The 22361-nt window shown below is 40.2% G+C and overlaps 1 protein-coding gene across 11 annotated transcripts in view; it reads left to right on the forward strand.

The window, feature by feature from the left end:
- The window catches only part of ptpn4a (protein tyrosine phosphatase non-receptor type 4a), a 233746-nt gene that overhangs the window by 139056 nt on the left and 72329 nt on the right, over nt 1-22361 (forward strand). For all 11 annotated transcript variants that reach the window (XR_013499489.1, XM_078227896.1, XM_078227897.1 and 8 more), the window contains 3 exons: nt 3283-3455; nt 6284-6352; nt 10737-10871. Coding sequence is in view for 10 of the 11 variants with exons in the window: in XM_078227896.1 (XP_078084022.1) it covers nt 3283-3455; nt 6284-6352; nt 10737-10871 (377 nt within the window). In the remaining variant the exon portion in view is untranslated. The remainder of the gene's footprint in view (nt 1-3282; nt 3456-6283; nt 6353-10736; nt 10872-22361) is intronic.

Below are 22361 nucleotides of genomic sequence, written 5' to 3' on the forward strand. Positions count from 1 at the left end.
GATGTTACCAAAATAATAGTCATCATTGCCGCATTCAGGGCATGTCAGCTATAAAATTTGTTTGCAAATATTTGATTGCTATCAATGTTGAGTATGGTTTTTAACTATTGCAGTTTTTCTGGCCAAGTATTACATTTGGTAACTAGAGAAAAATCATGACACTGCAAATTTTAGTCTTCCCAAGTAATTGTTTTACTAGAATGAAAGCAATCTGAAAAAAAAAACAACCTTCTCAGCTGATTGCCGTTTTTAAATACTTCTGGCAGCAATCAGTCTTGTTTGTTGCATTTATGAATTGGAGATAATTTTCCCTTTGGGCCCTGTATTACACGGTTGAGTAGTAACACTCAAATGGAGATTCTCCACACATGCTCCAAATCTCAAGTTGGTAAATGAAAATAGTTCTTATGCCATTGCTGAGCTGCAGGACTGCCAAAGATTATATGCAACAGGAAGAATGCAAGACTAGAACTAAATTACATGAAAATTATGGCAAGATGCAATTTGTTAAGATCCACTTTATCTGGTCATATCACAGGTGGATTAGCAAATTAAACTGGATATGAATTATGGCTTTGGAAAAATAAGCATGTATCAAAAGCCTCAGTGAGTCACTAGATGGCATTGGGCCTTAAAATCATTCAGTAGTAACCAAATTCTGGAAATAGCTTGAGTGAAATTTGTGCACATTACATTGTGATGTGCAGAATGATGCATTAGGAAGTCTATAAATAGGAATAGCCACTTTAGAAGATAGATCAGTCGGTTTGTTTCTGCATGACATTTGAACCTGTAAATGAGGTTTTGCACTCCATCCTCTGAGGCTGAAATTTACAGCACAGCTCAACTTTGTGTTGAAAATGATTTGACCAATAACTCAGCAAATCTTATTTTACAGCTAGAGCAGGTACCTGTCCAACATTAGTTATTTATGAAGTCATAATTAATATTGCAGATTTAACATAATTTGTCATCTATTGATGGCTGTTGCATTTTGACAGAACATTAGTACTTTTGCTCTGATCTTTTGAAAGGCCTCAAATGAAATTTTATAGCTTCTTTCTGTGCTAATACTTCACACATCATTAGAACATTTAAAATATGATCTTTTGCTATTAGAATGTTTTATGTAGGACTATTATCAGTAATTAATTTGAAAGTACTCGTGTCGGTGAAATGTCTGGTGCATGTTAATGTTTTGCTAGTGAGGCCTTTTGTTTGCTTGGCCTCTGTCCTATAAATTGTATACTGATATGAATTGGCAGGAATTGTAATGGGTCTTTTGTAATTTGTTCTATACCAATGTATAGTCACAAGATCTGGGCTGGTGATATGACTTAGCTTGGCAAAATTATTTTTTAAGGTAGTCCTTGGAGAGAAATTCGAAGCAACAAAATCATTTTCTTTAGCTTATTTTTAAGAAAGCATTATTGACTAGATCAGACAAATTTAACATTTTAATGACCCTTGGACTTGGTGTAATAATACTATTTCATACCTACAGTATTTTATTAAATACTGAACATCGTAAGCACATCCATAGATAAAATGCATAATTTTAATTGCTTAAGCCATTTAATTTATTTAATACTTTCATATCTCTGTGATTGCCATTTCAAAGGACCAAACATACTTGAGTGATTGTAATATGTTGAAAGACTCAGCATCTGTCATGTCACTTCTTTAGGAGCTGTCAAGTGCTCTGAGGAGAGAAGGGACAGAAAGCCAGTCAACATTTTCTGGTCATAAAGGGAATAAATCAACTGAAATCTATTTTGTATGTCGAATATACATACTGCCATTGGGAAGGGGTGGGTGGGTGGGGTGGGTCATCATCGATTAATCCCCAATCCTGGGGAGACAGTGGCATAGCGGTATTGTCACTGGCTTAGTAATCCAGAGACCCAGGGTAATGCTCTGGGGACCTGGGTTCAAATCCCACCATGGCAGATGGTGAAATTTGAATTCAATAAAAGTCTGGAATTAAATATCTGGTGATGACCATGAAACCATTGTCATTTGTTGTAAAAACCCATCTGGTTTACTAATGTCCTTCAGGGAAGGAAATTTGCTGTCCTTATCTGGTCTGGCCTACATGTGATTCCAGACCCACAGCAATGTGGTTGACTCTTAAATGCCCTCCAGGATGGGCAATAAATGCTGGCCCAGCCAGTGATGCCCACATCCCACGAATGAATTTTTAAAAAAATTTGCACATGTGTTCTCTTGAATTAAATAAAAAGGATACACAAATGTTCTCTTGAACTAATATTAATTCCATTTCAGAAATAAAATGATGACTTTATGGATGTTGGAACCTGGAAAAAAAGCAAGGTGTTGGAAAGTCACAGCAGGTCCATCAGTACCTGAAAAAAAACAAATTAACACATTGGCTGCATTTTTCTTTTAATTAGTTACAGCTATCGGTGGAAGCTAATAAATTTAACTTTAAGAGAAAATAATTTACCTCAAAGGGAACTACAACGTCAACAGTCATTGCCTTGTCATCTTGTGGTGGCCATTGTTCTGCCACCATTTCGCTCTAATTCCTTTGTCCTTTTGTGCTAAGAAAATAGCCTTCTTATTTGTTGTAGAAAGGAAAGGAAGGGGAATAGTGGGCCATGGGAGTGATAATTGGAGTGGGAGGAGGCTTGTGTGAACACTGGTGTGGATCAATTAAGCTGAAGAGCCTGTCCCTGTGCCGCTAATGCTGATTCTGATGCTGCTTTTACATTGTTTTCATGATGTACTGATGTTGCTGATAAGTGCTAAAATAAACTTGCCACAGTCACTATAATAAATCTTACCAGTAGCCTACCTGAGCCAATCCCAACAAGTTTAATTTTGGTTAGCTGGCTACTGCACAAGAGCAGTACATTGGTTGCTGGTGACGCAAACACACATTAAGTCAATAAACTAGCTAATGTTGGGGATTAAACCTTGCCCAGCATTATAGCCAGAAGATTAGACGATATCAATGTACAGGTGTTTAGCATTCCACAAATTGATGCTTAACTGTAATAAATTTATGTATCGTTTTGCTAAAATTTTCAGTTAAATCCACAAATCTGCTTGAGACTTCAGAATACAATTTTTACAATCTAGAAGTGGCCTAACTGGCCATTTATTCCTCAACATTACTGACTAATCGTATTGCACCATTGGGACCTTCTTCAAGAAAATTAGACAAGTCTGCCTTTTTGACATATTAACCAAACTGAACAGATTCTAAAGAAATATTTGTACTTAGTAAATTAACCTTCTCAACTTTTTCTCTATCAGCATGACTCGAGAGAAACATTACTAGGGTTTAATATGGGGAACTACCGAGCTTGTAAGAATTTGTGGAAGGCTTGTGTGGAGCATCATACATTCTTCCGGCTAGAAAGACCAGTACCTCCACAGAAGAACTTTTTTGCACATTACTTTACATTGGGTTCAAAGTTCCGATACTGGTAGGTGCTAAAGATTTATCACTTATTACCAGCATAGCCATTAAAGGTATATAGTAAAGTGCTATGATTTCAGCTTTTCATAGGACCATTGAAACTTCAGTAGGTTGTAAGAACATAAGAACGTGAGAAATAGGAGCAGGAGTAGGCCATCTAGCCCCTCGAGCCTGCCCCGCCATTCAGTAAGATCATGGCTGATCTGAAGTGGATCAGTTCCACTTACCCGCCTGATCCCTATAACCCCTAATTCCCTTACCGATCAGGAATCCATCTATCCGTGATTTAAACATATTCAACGAGGTAGCCTCCACCACTTCAGTGGGCAGAGAATTCCAGAGATTCACCACCCTCTGAGAGAAGAAGTTTCTCCTCAACTCTGTCCTAAACTGACCCCCCTTTATTTTGAGGCTGTGCCCTCTAGTTATAGTTTCCTTTCTAAGTGGAAAGAATCTCTCCACCTCTACCCTATCCAGCCCCTTCATTATCTTATAAGTCTCTATAAGATCCCAACTCAGCCTTTTAAATTCCAACGAGTACAAACCCAATCTGCTCAGTCTCTCCTCATAATCAACACCCCTCCTCTCTGGTATCAACCTGGTGAACCTTCTCTGCACTCCCTCCAAGGCCAATATATCCTCCCGCAAATAAGGGGACCAATACTGCACACAGTATTCCAGCTGCGGCCTCACCAATGCCCTGTACAGATGCAGCAAGACATCAGTGCTTTTATATTCTATCCCCGTTGTGATATTGTGCCTAAGCTGGCTCATTTTTAGTCCCCCAACCCTGCCCTGTATCGTAGAATCATAGAGTTCCCACAGGGCAAAAAGAGGCCATTTGTCCCATGGAGCTTCTACTGATAACATTCTCACCCAGGCCCTATCCCCGTAACCCCATTTATTTACGCAGCTAATCTCCCTACGCTAAGGGGCAATTGAGCATGGCCAGTCAACCTAACCTGCACATCTTTGAGAGGAAACCGAAGCACCTAGAGGAAACCCACGCAGACACTGGGAGAATGTGCAAACTCCACACGGACAGTTACCCGAGGCTGGAATTGAACCCTGATCCCTAGTGCTGTGAGGCAGCAGTGCTAATCACTGCTACCTTACGGCCCCGTAAGTTTGTCATCCTCAGGTACATGTCTGACTCCCTTTAAAATTATTTATTGAAATAGCTTCACTACTAGTAGCCGAAGCATTCCAGGTTGTTGCTCTAGACTTTTTCCCAGTGATTTTGAATTCACGACCTTGAGTCTTGACTTGCCAGAGGGAATATTTTTCCCTGTTTACTCTCTCAAAACCTCTTAACATCTCAAACTTCTCTTTGGTCACCTCTTTTCCAAAGAGAATGGTCCAACTTTCCAGCTTCTCATAACTGAAATACCTCAGCACTGATAACACCTGGTAAGGCCTTTCCATATTTCCTGAATTGTGGTGCTCAGAATTGTCAGCAATAATCCAGTGAGGTCTAACTATTGATTTACAAAGTCTAGCATGATCCCTGCTTTTATAATCAACTCCGAGAACCAAAATAACCCGTATTTAAAAACCAAGTAACCCTGTCACCTTTAAGGTTTTCTGTATATGGACACCAATGTCTCAGCTCATCTACACTTTTCAAAATCTTGCCATTTTTAATATAGTGCCCCTTCATTGGACTGAATCTGCTATGCTTCTGCACATTTCACCATGCTAAGTCATTTTCAATCCTGTAACTATCCTCATCAAAACTTTTCCAGGTTTTTTTAAATCTACAGACTTTATGATGCTGCTTCTTACACTCAAGTCTAGGTCATTTATAAAAATTGTTAAGACGAACATCACTGAAAGTTACCTATCAGACTGGAAAAGAATCCATCCACCAGCACCTTTTGCATCCTGTCACTGAGCCTATTTTGTATCCAATTTGCACTTTCCCCTTAATACCATGAACATCCTTCTACTTAATAAGCTTCCTTTGTGATATTTTATCAAATGCCTTCTAAAAGTCCATATATACAACATCTGCTGCACTACTTTGATCAACATTCTGTTAACTTATGAAATAATTCAACGAAAGCTGGCAATTTAGCATGACCAGTCCACCAAACCTGCACATCTTTGGAATGTGGGAGGAAACCGGAGCACCTGGAGGAAACCCACGCAGACACTGGGAGAATGGGTAAACTCCACACACACAGTGACGTGAGGCCGGAATTGACTCCTGGTCCCTGGCACTGAGGCAGCAGTGCCAGCCACTGTGCTGCCTTCATGTTTAATATAAATTAAAGTTGTCCAAACCAGCAAAAATAAAATGTTTTCGAACTTGAGCAATGAAAGATTGTGAGGGCCTATTGCTAGCTAAAATGATACAGAAGTTGTTAACATTTGGAACCGTCAAGGCAAGTTTATTTTCAAAATCAAGATCTGTTAGGTCTGCGTTCTGCTCCATATGGTAGGAAGCTAACGTTTATCTAATATTGGTTCCAGATTAGTGCTTGAGCTTTCAAATATTTGTCAGTTTACAAAAATCTTCCATAAATTTTTACCACACAATTTAATTGCACTATACAATTCAACTGATATATTAGATCAAAATATGCACAGTTTTGTTGAGCAGGCAGATGAATATGAAAGGCCAAGGTACCACCATTTAATAGTAACTGTATTCCTTAACTTATGCATACTCGGCATAAATGCAAACTGTTTAGAAGTAGACATTGTAAAATTGCTAAGTGTATCATGCATATTCTCCTCTCTCAAATTACAATGAAATTGGAAAATTAGGACTAGTACATTTTAAAGTGATTTCAGTATGTTTAAAATTTTGAATTTGCTCTTCGTTTGCAGTGGGAGGACAGAGGTCCAGTCTGTGCAATATGGAAAAGAGAAAGCAAATAAAGACAGGGTATTTGCCAGGTAAGGTGTAATGTTTATATCATAAAAGAATAATAATGTTGATTAAATATTGACATTATAAGAGAGCAATTTAAAATATGTAGCTATTATCTCAAAATTGGAATAATGTATTTTTGTGAAACCTTTAGATGGATTTGTTTATTCCACATGGTAAAATAACAATGTAGTCAGTTGTCGTACTGCTTTCATTGTGGACTTTTTGTTAGCAGAAATGCAATGGTCCAGGATCCTCTAAGAACCTTTCTAAATGGAGCTACAAGTTCCTCGTTATAAAATTTTCTGAAACAATAAGAGTGGGATTAAAAGCTGTGTGAGAACTCGATCTTGGTGGACACCTTATTTAAGGAAGGATGTTAAAGCCCTAGCAAGAGAGTGCAAAGGAGATTTACTAGATTGATACCAGGAGTGAGGAATTTTAGACACAAGGAAAGATCAGATAAATTGGGCTTATTCTCCTTGGAGCAGAGAAGATTAAGAGGTAATCTTATTGAGGTGTTCTAAACTATGAACAATTTTGCAGGGTAAAGAGGATATCCTGTTTCCATTAGTTGGTATGTCAGCGGTTAGGGGTTACAATTTCAAAATGGTCAGCAAGAGAGCTAGGAGTGAGATGAGGAGAAACTTCTTTAGAGAGTTGATGGAATTTGAATGCGCTGCCTGGGAGAGTGGTGGATGCGGATTTCGTAGGAGGTTTCAAAAAAGAGCTGGGAAAGCGATGAAGTTAGAAGGCTACAGAGATAGGGCTGGAGAATGGGACTTGTTGGGTAACCCCTTTGGGAGCTGGTGCAGACATGGTGGGCCAAATGTCGACCTCCTGTGTTGTAAAATTCTATGAGTGATAAAAAATATGAAGGTTGAATTGATTCTGTTGGATTTGAAATATAAGAATAAATGACCCTCTATTTGATGTGTGTTCAGTACCTCTGAGAAGTGCAAAGAAAACTGAGAAAGAGGATTGGGGAAAAGGTCAGTGCTTTTTAGGTGAAAAGGTCAAGGAACCACCAGCAAAGTAGTAGATGGCTTGTGCAGCAATGGGCCATTAACCTAGAGATCGCACTCACATATGTCTCCAGATGATCCCTGCAAGGTACTGGAAGTCTGAAACAAAACCAGAAAATGATGCAAGTACTCAGCAGGTCAGACAGCAACTGTTGATCAGAAAGAGTGAATATTTTAGGACCATTATCCCGGAAAGGAGCTCCCCGCCGCCTTGTGTCCTGGCTGCCCTCTGCCTTGTGCCCTGCCTCCTCTGCCTTGTGCCCTGCCTCCTCTCTTTCCCTTGTGACTTGGCCCCCACTTCCGCTTTGCACCCTCTTTCTCTCTCTATTGCCTCTAAATGTGCCTTGTTTTCTGATTCTGAAAATTAGTCCTAGCCCTTGTTCAGAATCTTCCACATCAGTCATGGAAACCAAATTTTCATTACTTCCTAAAATTTGTGGTAATATTTGGCTTGATGGGCATTTGTGGAGTTGGGTCGTAGGCCAAGCATATTAAACTAAACCTGAGGGGATCACCAGATCGATCATGACTGTTGTGGCCTCGCATAATCAAAGAGCTCCAGAGGCATTAGCAGGAAGTGCTTTGTTTGTCTATACGCAACACTGATGGAACTTCTCACACTTCCCTGTTTTGGAGTACTTCTGTTTTTATTCTGAAATCCAATCAAATTCTAAGATGTTTTTGAAGGTTTTGGAGGGGGGGGGGGGGGGATTTCCGAGTTAAAATTTTGGACAACTGTGGAACAGCTGGTTCTTTGACTATTTGCCCTGTCGTACTTAAATAATATAAAAATAGAACTTGAATTTATATTTATGTCCCCGGAATGATACAAAACAGTTCTCAACCGGTGGTAAGTTCTGGTTCTTTTTATTACTTTTGAAATATAGTCACTTGTTGAAGCTGACATAATGACCCCATAAACAGCAATGAGATAAAAGTAACCAGGTTATCTTTTCTGCTGGGGGATTTTGGGGGATGACTGTAGACAAAGATATTTGGGGCCTCCATCACCTCATTTTTGAAAAGAGCCATGCAATGTTTTTTGCACCATTTCTACAAGAAAAGAGGCCATGATGTGGAGATGCCAGCGTTGGACTGGGGAGGCACAGTAAGAAGTCTCACAACATCAGGTTAAAGTCCAACAGGTTTATTTGGTAGCATGAGCTTTCGAAGCACTGTTCCTTCATTAGGTCAGTGAAAACAGAATGTCAGTTAATACCTCTTCTGAAAACAAATGGCACGTCTGCCAAAGCTCCTCCATTGTTGCATTGAAATATCAGCTCAGCTTATCTGCTCAGGTCTTTTGAGTGGGACTTAAGGTATGATCACTTGACTCAAATGGCGGGAGGGCTGCCTCTAAGCCAGGCTGACAGGTAATGCTGATATACAATAAAATGATAATTATGTCATCAAAAGTTTAATCAAGGACCTTATTGCTCATGCATCAGAAAAAATAATTTCCCTGTTTGTTACTGGGGTATAATACTTTCTGTTGAATAAGGAAATTACAATCATCATGAAAACTCATCTTTTCAGTTCCACTTCTAGCTAGTTTTGTTACCTCTGTAAAGTTTGTATCTAACTTGACAGCTTTCACATCTTATTAAAAAAATGACCAGCTTTTTACCATGACCTGCTTGAATTCCGTATTTGTTTTTCACTGAATTTACAGTACAATTTATTATGTTTTGACATTGCCGACTATATCTCATCAATTACAAGCAAGTCCTTTGATCAATTGCAAGTCACTTGTGTCAGGTGTATTGTCATTATCTTACTAAGTGTAAAATAGAAAAAAAGTGTTTGATTTTGTTTTTAATGTGATGTCAGGAACATTAATCTGGTGTAGCTTATATGCACCTATTTTGTTTAATTTGGTTAATATGTATTACTGCTTTCTGTGTTGAAGCCATTTCAAAAGAAATGGATGAACTATCTAAATGTGTCCCTTTATGTAAAAAAAATTCCCTTAAAGGAAACTATTTCTGGAATATGTTCAGATGGAAATATTCACTTTTCAGCTGCCTAGCCCTAAGCTTTAGAATTTCCCCTCTAAATCCCTGTCCCTCCCCATTTGTCTTTCCTTTTAAGACTTTCTTTATAACCTACCTCTTGGGCCTCTCCAATATCAACACCTTTGGCAAGTTATCAATTTCCTCTGACTGCCTTGGGGTGTTTGCCTGTATTAAAAGATGCCGTAGTTGCACATCGCAGTCACCAAAATATGACTATGGGTGAACTAATGATTATGATGAAGGTTCAAAACTTGTATGTGGAAGTTCTGGAATACTTGTAGTGTTTACCAATATTTAGGAGCATAATACAATAACTTGGAATAACAGCTGGGAAGAGGAGTGGTGAAGACAAAAAGGGAGAGGCTTGGAGAGGAAAGGAATTTTATACATCATTTTTCACCACAAGAGTTTACTAACTTTGGTTATTGGCATATTTGTCATGTGACAATCGAAATGGCAGTGCAGACAGAACCATGGTGGTCAGAAAAACCACAGCTGAGAACAGCTCACTAAAATGCAATGTGGTTAAGTTTTCTGCGAAATTTCCAAATTGCACAGGAAATCCGTCAAACTAGTTTGAGAGTGGGTGGGACCCAGAAGTTAAAACTGTTGAGATAGTTTTCCTTCAGTTGTTAGAAAATACACAACAAGCTACAGCGTGGCTTTTGTTTCCAATAGCAGTGTTATAATTTGAAAGGAACTACCTTTAAATACATTAATATGCATGTATCACAGGTAACTTTAAATTGTAGCTTAATATATAAATTTAGTTCAATGAAGATGAGTAGGCAGATGGAGGTGTGCATTACTCAACGCTTGATTTTCCATTTACCGTACTGTGGGAAAATTTGTATAAATGAATGTTCAAAATATTTGCTCGCAACACTGCTTAATGTCTGAAAGGGGACAAGTTATGGGGAAGAAAATGTGGATGATGAGGCTGTGGGAATGTAGTGTACATGTTTTACTGCTTTGCTTTACCTAAATTAGTGTTCTCGTTTTAAGCTGTTCAGTTTACACAAAATGGTAATTAATGGCTGCTTGGCTTGAAGCTTTGTAAGATAAAGATCATGTATTTAATAACACAGTAATCAACAGCTAATTTATGATTACTCAATTCTGTGGTTAATCGTGATGTGGAAGTGTTGCTGCTCGCTGGATATTGATGTTTTAAACTGTGTTCATTGGAGCCAAATCAGATTAGAGGGATCGTATTTAAAGCAATGTATGTTTACTTTACAATGTAGTTTAATGCCTGTTTTATACGCAAGATCTACATTTATTGTCTCAACATAGAGTTAAGACCTAATAACATTCCTCCGCTCGAAGCCTCATGTTAAAAAGTTGTCTTTTTTCTTTTAATGATTCAGATCACCCAGTAAACCATTAACGAGAAAGATGATGAGCGGGATGGACTGGGAATCAGTAAGCAGGAATTCACTGTCAGATGACCGACTTGAAACACAAAGTCTCCCTTCACGTTCTCCACCTGGAACTCCAAATCAGTGAGTAACAAATGCAAGCTTTTATTTAAGGGACAGAATAAAGGGGTGAGATTTTAATGGTGTCATTTACATTGAATATTTTTGTTTCCTTTATTACCTGCTTTTGTCTTGTTCATTCTATCTCTCCCCAACTAAATAACTTAATTGGAATAAAGTTTTAAAAAGAAGAGATTATTGATTCCTTGGGAGGAAAATATCCATCTACATAATTACAACTGAACCCAAACTTTTTTTATGAGAATATAACATGAGAAATAGGAGCAGGATTAGATCATACAGCCAGTCAACCCTGCTCAACCATTCAATATGATCTTGGCTAATCTTGGGTTAAACTCCACTTTTCTGTGTGCTCCCCATACCCCTCAATTGTCTGAGAGATCAAAAATATCTCTCTGTCTTAAATATAGTCAATGACAGAGCACTAATATATATCTGGGGTAGAGAATTCCAAAGATTCACAACCCTTCGAGAGAGACAATTTTTGCGCATCTTAGTCTTAAATGATTGGCCCCTTATCCTGAAATTGTGATCCAGTGTTCTATTTTCCCCAAGCAGGAGAAACAATGTCTCTGCATCCACCCCTGCCAAACCCCATCATAATCTTGAACATTTCAATGAGATGATCTCTCATCCAGAGAATATTAGATCCAATTTACTCAGCCTTTCATCATTGACTAACCCCTCATTCCAAGGACCAATCTAGTGAACCTTTGGGGTGTATTTCCTCCAATGCATACACTGTTCCTTAAATATGGAGACCAAATTGCATGCAGTATGTCAGGTATGGTCTCACCGAAGAATATAATTGTAGCAAGACTTCTTTATTTTTATATTCCAACCCCCTTTGCTTCCCTAATTGCTTGCTGTACTTGCATGCTAACTTTATGTTTTGTGTACGAGTACACCCAAGACCCTCTGAACATCAGCAATGTTTCATGTCGTCTTAAAAAAAACTCTGCTTTTCTATTTTTATAAACAAAATGAATAACCTCACACTTCCGCATATTATACTCCATCTGGCAACTTGTGGCCCACCTAATTAGCCTGTCTATAAACTCTGCAGCGTCCTTGTGTCCTCCTCACAGCATGTATTCCCACCTAGCTTTGTGTCATCAGCAAACCTAGGTACATTATTCTGTTTCTTCTAAGTCATTAATGTAAATTGTAAGTAGCTGGGGTCCCTCGTGGCACTCCCGGAGTCACAACCTGTCGACTTCAACCAACCCTTTATCCATTCTAATATATCATCCCAATTCCATGAGCCTTGATCTTGCTTATTAACCTTTTGTGTGGCACTTTATCCGATGCCTTTTGGAAGCCCAGGTATACCACATCTACTGATTCCCTTTTATCTCCCTTGCTAGTTACATTCTCAAAAACCTATAATCCAAATTCTACAATTCTTAAGTCAAACACAATTTTCCTTTCATAAAACCACATTGACTTGTTCTAAACATACTATGCTTTTCCAAGTACATTGTTAAGACTTTCTTAATTATAGATTTCAACATTTTCCTATGGCTAATTTCAGACTAACTGGCCTGTAGTTCCTTGTTTTCTATCTCTCATTTATTGAACAGCAATGTTAATTTATTAACTTTCAATCTGCTGGAACCATTCCAGAATCTAGAGAATTTGGTAAAATCATAGCCATAACATCCACTATCTCTGTAGCTATATCTTTTAGAACCCTAGGATGTAGGCCATGAAGTCCTGGGGATTTGTTGGATGTTCGTCCCGCGAGTGATTCCAGTACTTCTTTCTGCTGATATTATCTTAATTTTCTCACTCTTATTGGCCCTTGGATTGTCCTCTATTTCTAGTATACAACTTGTGCTTTATATAGAAACATAGAAACTGGAAGCAGGAGTAGGCCATTCAGCCCTTCGAGACGGCTCCGCCATTCATTTTGATCATGGCTGATCATCGAATTGAATGTCCTGATCTCCCCCCACCCCGCTCAATATCCCTTGATTCCTTTAGCCCCAAGAGCTATATCTAATTTCTTCTTGAAATCAGACAACATTTTGGCCTCAACAGCATTCTGTGGTAGTGAATTCCACGCATTCACTACCCTCTGGGTGAAGAAATTTCTCCTCACCTCAGTTCTAAAAGTTTTACTCCTTATCCTCAACTATGACCCCTAGTTCTGGACTCCCCCACCATTGGAAACATTCCTTCTGAATCTACCCTGTCTAACCCCGTTAGAATTTTATAAGTTTCTATGAGATCCTTTCTCACTCTTCTGAACTCCAGTGAATATAATCCTAACCGATTTAGTCTCTCATATGACAGACCTGCCATCTCAGGAATCAGCCTGGTAAACCTTCACTGTACTCCTTCTATAGCAAGTGCATCCTTCCTCAAATAAGGACACCAGAACTGCACACACTACTCCAGGTGTGGCCTCACCAATGGCCTATACAGTTGCAGCAAAAATCTCTATCCCTATACTCAAATCCTCTTGCTACGAAGGCCAACTAACCATTTGCCTTCTTTACTGCCTGCTGTACCTGCGCGCTTACTTTCAGTGACTGATGCACAAGGACTCCAAGGTCTCATTGAGTATCCACTTCTCTCAATTCATACCCATTCAAGTAATAATCTGTCTTTCTATTATTGCTACCAAAGTGGATAACCTCACATTGATCCACATTATACTGTATCAGCCATGCACATGCCATGCCCACACACTCAGCCTGTCCAAATCATGCTGAAGCATATCTGCATCCTCCTCGCAGCTTGTCCTCCCACCCAACTTTGTATTATCTGCAAATTTGGAGATAATACATTCAGTTCCTCCTTCCAGATCATTCATAAATAATGTGGACAGTTCGTCCTACACAGATCCCTGAACCCCACTCATCACTGACTGCCAATCTGAAAAAGACCCATTTATGCCAACACTTTGCTTCCTATCTGCTAACCAGCTTTCTATCCATCTCAAGACATTACCTGCAATCCCATGTGTTTTAACTTTACTGTGAGACCTTGTCAAAAACCTTCTGAAAGTCTAAATAAACCACATCCACTGGTTCTCCTTGGTCAACTCTACTAGTTACATCCTCAAAAAATTCCAATAGATTCGACTGAAGGCAGGCACAGAATATTTGTGCAATGTTCTGCCACTTCCTCATTTCCCCATCTCAATTTCTCCTGTCTCTGCATCTAAGGGGCCAATGTTTACTTCGGCTACTCTCTTCCTTTTTATATACTTGTGAAAGCTTACAATCTATTTTAATATTCCTGATTAATTTAGTCGCAAATTCCATTTTTTTCCTATTTTTATCAACATTTTGGTGGCTCTTTACTGATTTCTAAAACATTCCCAGCCCTCAAGCTTACTGCTGTTCTTTGCAACATTATAAGCCTCTTCTTTTAATTGAATACAATCTCTAACCTCTTTAGTGAGCCACAGATGGATCTTCCTTGATGAGTCTTTGTTTTTCAATGGGATATATTTTTCTTGAACATTTTGAATTGTTTCTTTAAATATTTCCCTCTCTTCATAACCCATGTAATTGGCTTTGTTTACATTTTCTTGTTTATGATGTCTTTGAAACTTAATATGTACTTAATTTAAACTCAATTTTATTATAATCATTGTTACATATGAGTTAGGAGTAGGCCACTGTGGCATGGTGACACGGTGGTTAGCACTACTACCTCACAGCGCCAGGGATCCGGCTTCAATTCTGGCCTGGGTGACTATCTGTGTGGAGTTTGCACATTCTCCCTGTGTCTGCGTGGGTTTCCTCCAGGTGCTCCGGTTTCCTCCCACATGTGCGAGCTAGGTTGATTGGCCATGCTAAATTGCCCCTTAGTGTCAGAGGAACTAACAGAGTAAATACGTGGGGTTACGGGGATAGGGCCTGGGTGGGATTGTTGTCGGTGCAGGCTCAATAGTCTGAATGGCCTCCTTTTGCAATGTAGGGATTCTATGATTCTCAAGCCTGCTCCGCATTTCAATAAGATCATGGTTGGTCTGACTGTAACATCCCGGTTTTACTGTTTCCCAGTGGATCTTTTACTATGGCATTACTCATTAAGCCTGCCTCGTTGCACAATACTAGAAATGGAATAGCATTGTTCACACTTAATTCCACAACATATAGCTCCAGGAAATTGTCATGAAAGCATTCTACAAACTCATCTTCTAGACCACCTTTGCCAATTTGAATGGTCCAGTCTATACGAAGATTAAAGCCCCCAAAACCATTATATTGCCTTTGTCGTCCTGTCCCCCCCCATCAGTGTTTTCTGACCCTTATTATTCCTAATCTGATTTTACTTATGTAAATTCCTTACTGATTTTACTCCCATATTTTCTGAACCAAAATCTTTTCTCATGAATGTCTGTATGCCCTTCTTTATTATCAGGCTAGCCCTCTTCCATTCTGCCTGCCTTTTCAAAATGTATGTATGGTCACTTTATGACCATGTTTCTAAAATGGTGATTAGATCGAAAGCATTTGTCTCTTTGCACCACCAGCTCATCTAATTGCAAACAATCTGCGCATCCATACAAAGTGACTTCAATCTTTTTAAAACTACTATTCCTTGCATGAATTTTACTCTCTGTACTATTACTAGTAAACTCTCCAACCCCTCCTGTCCCAATCAGCTTGTCTTTACCCACATCGATATGCTTTTCTATTGGCTCAACTTTTAGCTTATTTACTTTCTAAACCTCCCTTCACTTGAACTTTCTGCTCCCTCTGTAGGCTTAAAGCCATTTTTCCCTACTCTGACCATAATTTACTGTTGCATTCCTATCTTTGTACATCCCTTCCTGTCATACTCTGGTTACCATTTCCCTGTTCTTTCTCTTGAACTTTCCAAATCTCTCCTCTTGTGATCCCCCCCTACCCTAACTATTCAGTTTAAAATCCTTTCTGCAGCCCTAGTTAAAAGACTTGCCAGGAAACTGGTACCAACATGGTTCAGGCGAAGGTCACCCAATGGTACAGCTCCCTCTTTGCTCAGAATAGCAGCTGTTGCACCATGAATTTAAATACATTTTTTTCCACACAAGGTTTTGAATACACATTCAATTCTCTGATCCTGTTACCCTTACACCAATTTGCTCATGGCTCAGGTATTAATCCTGGTCGTGGCTCTGCATTTTAATTAAACCCCTAGCTGATCAATATTCCCTTAGCCGAGCTTCTTTCTTAATCCTACCTATGTAATTTCTACTTGCGCGAGCCTCAGCAAACTGGATCTTGCTCCTTCAACTGGAAGTTCTTCTCCAGCCTGGAGGAGATGTCCTTAACCACGGCATGAGGCAGGCAACACAGCCTTTGGCACTCATCCTCTTGGCTGCAGAGAACAGTATCTATTCCCTAATTATACTGTCCCACACTGCAACTACATTCCATTTTGCTGCCGCCGCCCCCCCCCCCCTCCCCTTTTGAATGGCTGTTTGCACCATGTTGTCCGTTTGCAAGTGTGGAATACAAAGAAAGTAGAAAGAAACTTAAGCAAAGAGTAAGGAGAGCTAAAAGGGGTCATGAAAAGTCATTGGCCAGCAGGATTAAGGAAAATCCCAAGGCTTCATATACATGTATAAAGTGCAAAAGGGTAGCCAGGGAGAGGGTTGGCCCACTCAAGGACAGGGGAAGGAATCTATGCATGGAGCCAGAGGATATGGGTGAGGTATTAAATGAGTACTTTGCGTCAATATTCACCAAAGAGAAGGACTTGGTGGATGATGAGTCTGGGAAAGGGTATGTAGATAGTTTGAGTCATGTTGAGATCAAAAAGGAGGAGCTATTGGGGTCCTTGAGAAACATTCAGATAGACAAGTTCCCAGGGCCTGATAGGATATACCCCAGAATACGGAAAGAAGCAAGGGAGGAAATTGCTGGGACTTCGAGAGAAATCTTTGTATCCTCACTGTCCACAGGGGAGGTCCCAGAGGATTGAAGAATAGCCACTGTTGTTCCTTTGTTTAAGAAGGGTAGCAAGAGTAATCCAGATAATTACAGGACGGTGAGCCTGACCTCAGTGGTAGGGAAATAATTGGAGAGGATTCTTCGAGACAGGATTTGCTCCCACTTGGAAATAACTGGGTGTATTCGCGAAAGGCAACATGGTTTTGTGAAGGGGCAGTCATATCTCACTAACTTGATCGAGTTTTTCAAGGAAGTGACAAAGATGATTGAGGGTAGGGCAGTGGATGTTGTCTACACAGACGTCAGTAAGGCCTTTGACAAGGTCCCTCATGGCAGACTGGTGCAGAAGGTGAAGGCGCATGGGATCAGAAGTGAGCTGGCAAGGTAGATACAGAACTGGCTCGATCATAGAAGACAGAGGGTAGCAGTGGAAGGCTACGTTTATGAATGAAAGGCTGTGACAAGTGGCGTTCCTCAGAGATCAGTGCTGGGACCTTTGCTGTTTGTAATATATAGAAATGATTTGGAGGAAAATGTAACTGGTTTGATTAGTAAGTTTGCGGACAACACAACGGTTGGTGGATTTGCGGATAGTGATGAGGACCATCAGAGGATGCAGCAGGATATAGATCGGTTGGAGACTTGGGCGGAGAGATGGCAGATGGAGTTTAATCGGGACAAATGTGAGGTAATGCATTTTGGAAGGTCTAATACCGGTAGGAAGTATACAGTAACTGGCAGAACCCTTAAGTGTATTGATAGGCAGAGGGACCTGGGTGTACAGGTACACAGGTCACAAAGTGGCAACGCAGGTGGAGAAGGTAGTCAAGAAGACATACGGCATGTTTGCCTTCATCGGCTGGAGCATTGAGTTTAAATATTGACAAGTCATGTTGCAGCTTTATAGAACCTTAGTTAGGCCGCACTTGGAATATAGTGTTCAATTCTGGTCGCCACACTACCAGAAGGATGTGGAGGCTTTGGAGAGGGTACGGAAAAGATTTACCAGGATGTTGCCTGGTATGGAGGGCATTAGCTATGAGGAGGGGGTGGAGAAACTTGGTTTGTTCTCACTGGAACGGCGGAGGTTGAAAGGCGACCTGATGGAAGTCTACAAGATTATGAGAGACATGGACAGAGTGGATAGTTAGAAGCTTTTTCCCAGGGTGGAAGAGTCAATTACTAGGGGACGTAGGTTTAAGGTGCGAGGGGCAAGGTTTAAAGGAGATGTACGAGGCACGTTTCTTACACACAAGGTGGGTGCTTGGAACTCATTGCTGGGGGAGGTAGTGGAAGCGGATACAATAATGACTTTCAAGGGGTGTCTTGACAAATACATGAATAGGATGGGAATAGAGGGATACGGTCCCCGGAACGATAGGGGGTTTTAGTTCAGTCGGGCAACATGGTCAGTGCAGGCTTGGAGGGCCAAAGGGCCTGTTCCTGTGCTGTAATGTTCTTTGTTTCTTGCTCACCCACTCTGCCAGCCTGCTCTCTTTCATATAAGCTGCAAGAACCTCAAACATGTTGAACAATTGCAGGGTATGAGGCTCTTCCATTGCTACCTCTGGCTCCCCATACCTGTTTCATTGGCAGTGACACCCTCCTGTCCCTGATTGTGAACCAGATCAAAAGTACCTAGCCTAAGGGTTATGACTGCTGCCTGGAACAAACCGTCCAGTTAACTTTCTGATGCATTGCAGTATCCAAAACTCAGACTCCAGTACATCAACACAGCTAAAGTTTCTCGAATTGCGCACACATAACTACAGATTTTGTTGCCATGGATCAGACCGGTATCCACCAGATCTTAAATGCTGCAGCTACAACTCATCCCCTGTCCTAACACCTTTAATGTGTTTTATTTAACTAATTGGGTTAAGTTTAAAATACCACTCAACTGTTATTATAATTATATTAGATAATTTAGCTAGTTAAGCTATAAACTTAATGCAATAATTATATGTCCCCAGCACTGGTTTAAACTACTGCCCCCATTAGGAAAGGTAAAATCTTAAAACTCGCCCACTTCCCATCTATTTAATGCTCTGGACACTCACCAACTACTGGAGACTGGAAAAGAGGCTTAAAACCCAGCATCTCCTTTTCCCGCTGCACTAAATTCCCACCTGCACTCTTGTTCCCTTATCGTAAATAGGTAAAATTATAGTTTTCAAGTTGTGTTAATGCAACTAGTCACTGCAGCACTCCATTGTCAATTCATATTGAGAATAATCTTTTCTGCGAAAAGCATCAACCACTTGGCTTTGTTGTTGATGAAAGTCAAAATAATCTAGCACAAACCATTCTGTATACCATAGCAGATATCGATTGTCTTTAGTTAAGCTATTTTAAATTTCAGCAAATCTATGGGCAGGCGCATGAAGGAATGGTTAGCAAAATGCAGCTGTGTAGAGTATGGATTCTGTCACGTGCATGTGTTCATTGATTTAATTTTCAGTTGAAATCTTTGATATCAAACATTGAGCAATATTTTAAAGTAAGTACTTAATTGTTGGTGCTTATGTGACAGATGCGACAAATGTGTTATACTGTGACTTAATTGACCTTTGTTTGCTTGACTGTAAGTTATCCCTCACCTGTTATTCAGAGAACAAAGAACAATACAGCACAGGAACAGGCCCTTCGGCCCTCCAAGCCCGCACCGCTCCCTGGTCCAAACTAGACCAGGATTTGATCTCATCAAATACTAGAGTAGAATTTGATGAGATCAGCCAGAGTCACTAAGAGGTGCAGGAGTGAGAGTCATCACAGAGCAAGCACTTGTGGTATTCTATTCTGCATTCTAAATGCCAAGCTGGTTCAATAACAAAAATAGAGGCCAGTAGAAACAACATGTGTGTGTCCTTGTAGCTGAATATTACAAAAATAGGCCCCAAAAAAATGAAAGCATGGACAAGGGGGTGGCATTGAATGCCCCAGTCTGAAGTATATAGTAGGAAACAACAAATGGCTGCTGTTTGTTTACCAGTAAGGCTAACAGTTCATGTGACTTTTTTTGGTCTAAATTGGTATATTTCTATACGTCAGAGCTACCAAATCAAACTAGCTTTTCACTAACATAAAGCTTGCCAATGATGAAAGTAAATCATAGAATCCCTACAGTACAGAAGGAGGCCATTCGGTTCATCGAGTCTGTACCGACCACAATCTCACCCAGACCCTATTACCGTAACCTCACACATTTACCCTGCTAATCCCCCGGTAATCGCGTCAATTTAGCATGGCCAATCAACCTAACCCGCACATCTTTGGACTGTGGGAGGAAACCCACGCAGACACGGGGAGAAAGTGTAAACTCCACACAGACAGTGACCCGAGGCCAGGATTCAACCTGGGTCTCTGGCGCTGTGAGACGACAGTGCTACAGTGTGCCACTGTGCTGCCCTGAAGCCAGCAATATATGAATGCTAACAAAAGCAAAATACTGCCGATACTGGAGGTCTGAAAAGAAAGCAGAAAATGCTGAAAAGGTTCCACAGGTCAGGGGACTTATGAGTATCTGTGGAGAGAAACAGAGGTAATGCTTCAAGTGGATAACTTTCATCAGAGCTGGACGCTGATGGTGCAAAGCCATCCTAACTTCCATCCCTTATTGGTGCTCTTTTGGTGCAGGTTGCACAGTGACTTGCCTTTCACCAGTGTGGTCTCTACTCCAGCATTTGTTTTCAATAAATAAATTGTGACTGGGATGCTGGTGGCAGCCATGATTTTAGGCTGTTGTTCAAGTTATCAAACCACGTGCACTATAAATAGGACACTTTTACCAACAACAAACTAAAACCTTACAGAACTACAATTTGCTGCATGTAAATGGACTGTGGCAACATATATCAAATTGTGTCTTTTTATGCAGGTTAGTTATTGATCACCTTTTATTAAGTAGCGAATTCTTGAAGTTGCCACTTTGACAGTAATATACTTCTGCAGAGTGTAAATTGATGTGAACACAGTAGTGACAGGAAGAATGAAATATCCAATTCCTGCTCACAAGTCATTCAATCGAAAAGCAAATCTACATTTTCAGGGGAAATAAAGCATCAAAGCTTCACTACAAAGGATACATGTAGCATTGAAGAAATAGCTGTAAATCAGGAATTGGAAGGGAGGGAGGAACTCAAAGTTACAATCACCAAAGTGGTACTGAGTAAATTGTTGGAGCTGCGAGCTGACAATTCCTGGATCCTGATGGACTTCCTCCTCGAGTCTTAAAAGAAGTGGCGAGTGAAATAGTTGATGTGCTGGTTTTAATTTTCCCAAATTTTCCTGGATTCGGGAAAGTTGCCATTAGATTGGAAATTAGCAGATGTAAGTAACCCCTTTATTCAAAAAGGGAGACGGGAAACAGGAAACGACCGGCCAGTTAGCTTAACATCTGCCAGAGGCAAAATGTTAGACGCTATTATTAAAGATGTAATGGCAGAGCACTTAGAAAAATCCAAGGCAATCAGGCAGAGTCAACGTTTTAATGGAAGGGAAGTTGTATTTAATCAATTAATTGGAGTTCTTTGAAGCAGTCGCATGCTTTGTGGATAAAGGAGAACCAGTGGATGAGCTGTACTTAAGATTTACAGAAGGCATTTGGTAAGATCAAAGGTTATTGTGGAAACTAAAAGTTCATGGTATAGGAGGTAACATTGTGACATGGATAGAAGATTGGCTAGCTAACAGGGAAATGGAGAGTAGGCATAAATGGGCCTTTTTCTGATTGAAAGGATGTGATGAGGGATGGATGCTGGAGCCTCAACTTTTTATAATTTGTATGAATGAAGGATCAGAAGGTGTGGTTGCTAAATTTGCTGATGATGCAAAGATATGTATGCAAGGTAAATTGAAGCAACTGTAAAGAGGCTACAAAGGAACATAGATTTAGTGAGTGGACAAAGCACTGGCAAATGGAGTATAATGTAGGAAGATTTGAATTTTCTGTTTCAGCAGGTAGAATAAAAATGAAACATAGCTAAATGGGGAGAGATTGCAGAGCTTTGAGATTCAGAAGGATCTAGTTGTCCTAGTGCTTGAATGACGATGCTGGAATACAGTTATAGCAAGTAATTAGGAAAGCTGTTGGAGGGGAATTGAATATAAAAGTAGGGAGATTATGCTTCAGTTGTACAGGACATTGGTGTGACCACATCTGGGATACCATTTCTATGTTTCTAAATGGTTTTTTTGTATCCGTATTTACTGAGGTAACGGGCATGGAGTCTACGGAAATAGGACAAACAGGTAGGGAGGTCATGGAACCTTTACAGATTAAAGGGGAGGAGGTGCTTGCTGTGTTGAGGCAAATCAGAGTGGATAGATCCCCAGGACCGGACAGGGTATTCCCACGGACCTTGAGGGAAGCTAGTTTTGAACTTGCAGGGGCCCTGGCTGGCATATTTAAAATGTCACTATTCACGGGGGAGGTGCTGGATGATTGGAGGGTGGCTCATGTTGTTCCGTTGTTTAAAAAAGGTTCCGAAAGAAATCCGGGAAATTATAGGCCAGTAGGTTTGACGTCGGTGGTGGGCACGTTATTGGAAGGTGTGATAAGGGATAGGATCTACAAATATTTGGATAGACAGGG

The sequence above is a fragment of the Mustelus asterias genome, chromosome 14, assembly GCF_964213995.1.
Source record: "Mustelus asterias chromosome 14, sMusAst1.hap1.1, whole genome shotgun sequence".
Classification (NCBI taxonomy): Eukaryota; Metazoa; Chordata; class Chondrichthyes; order Carcharhiniformes; family Triakidae; genus Mustelus; species Mustelus asterias.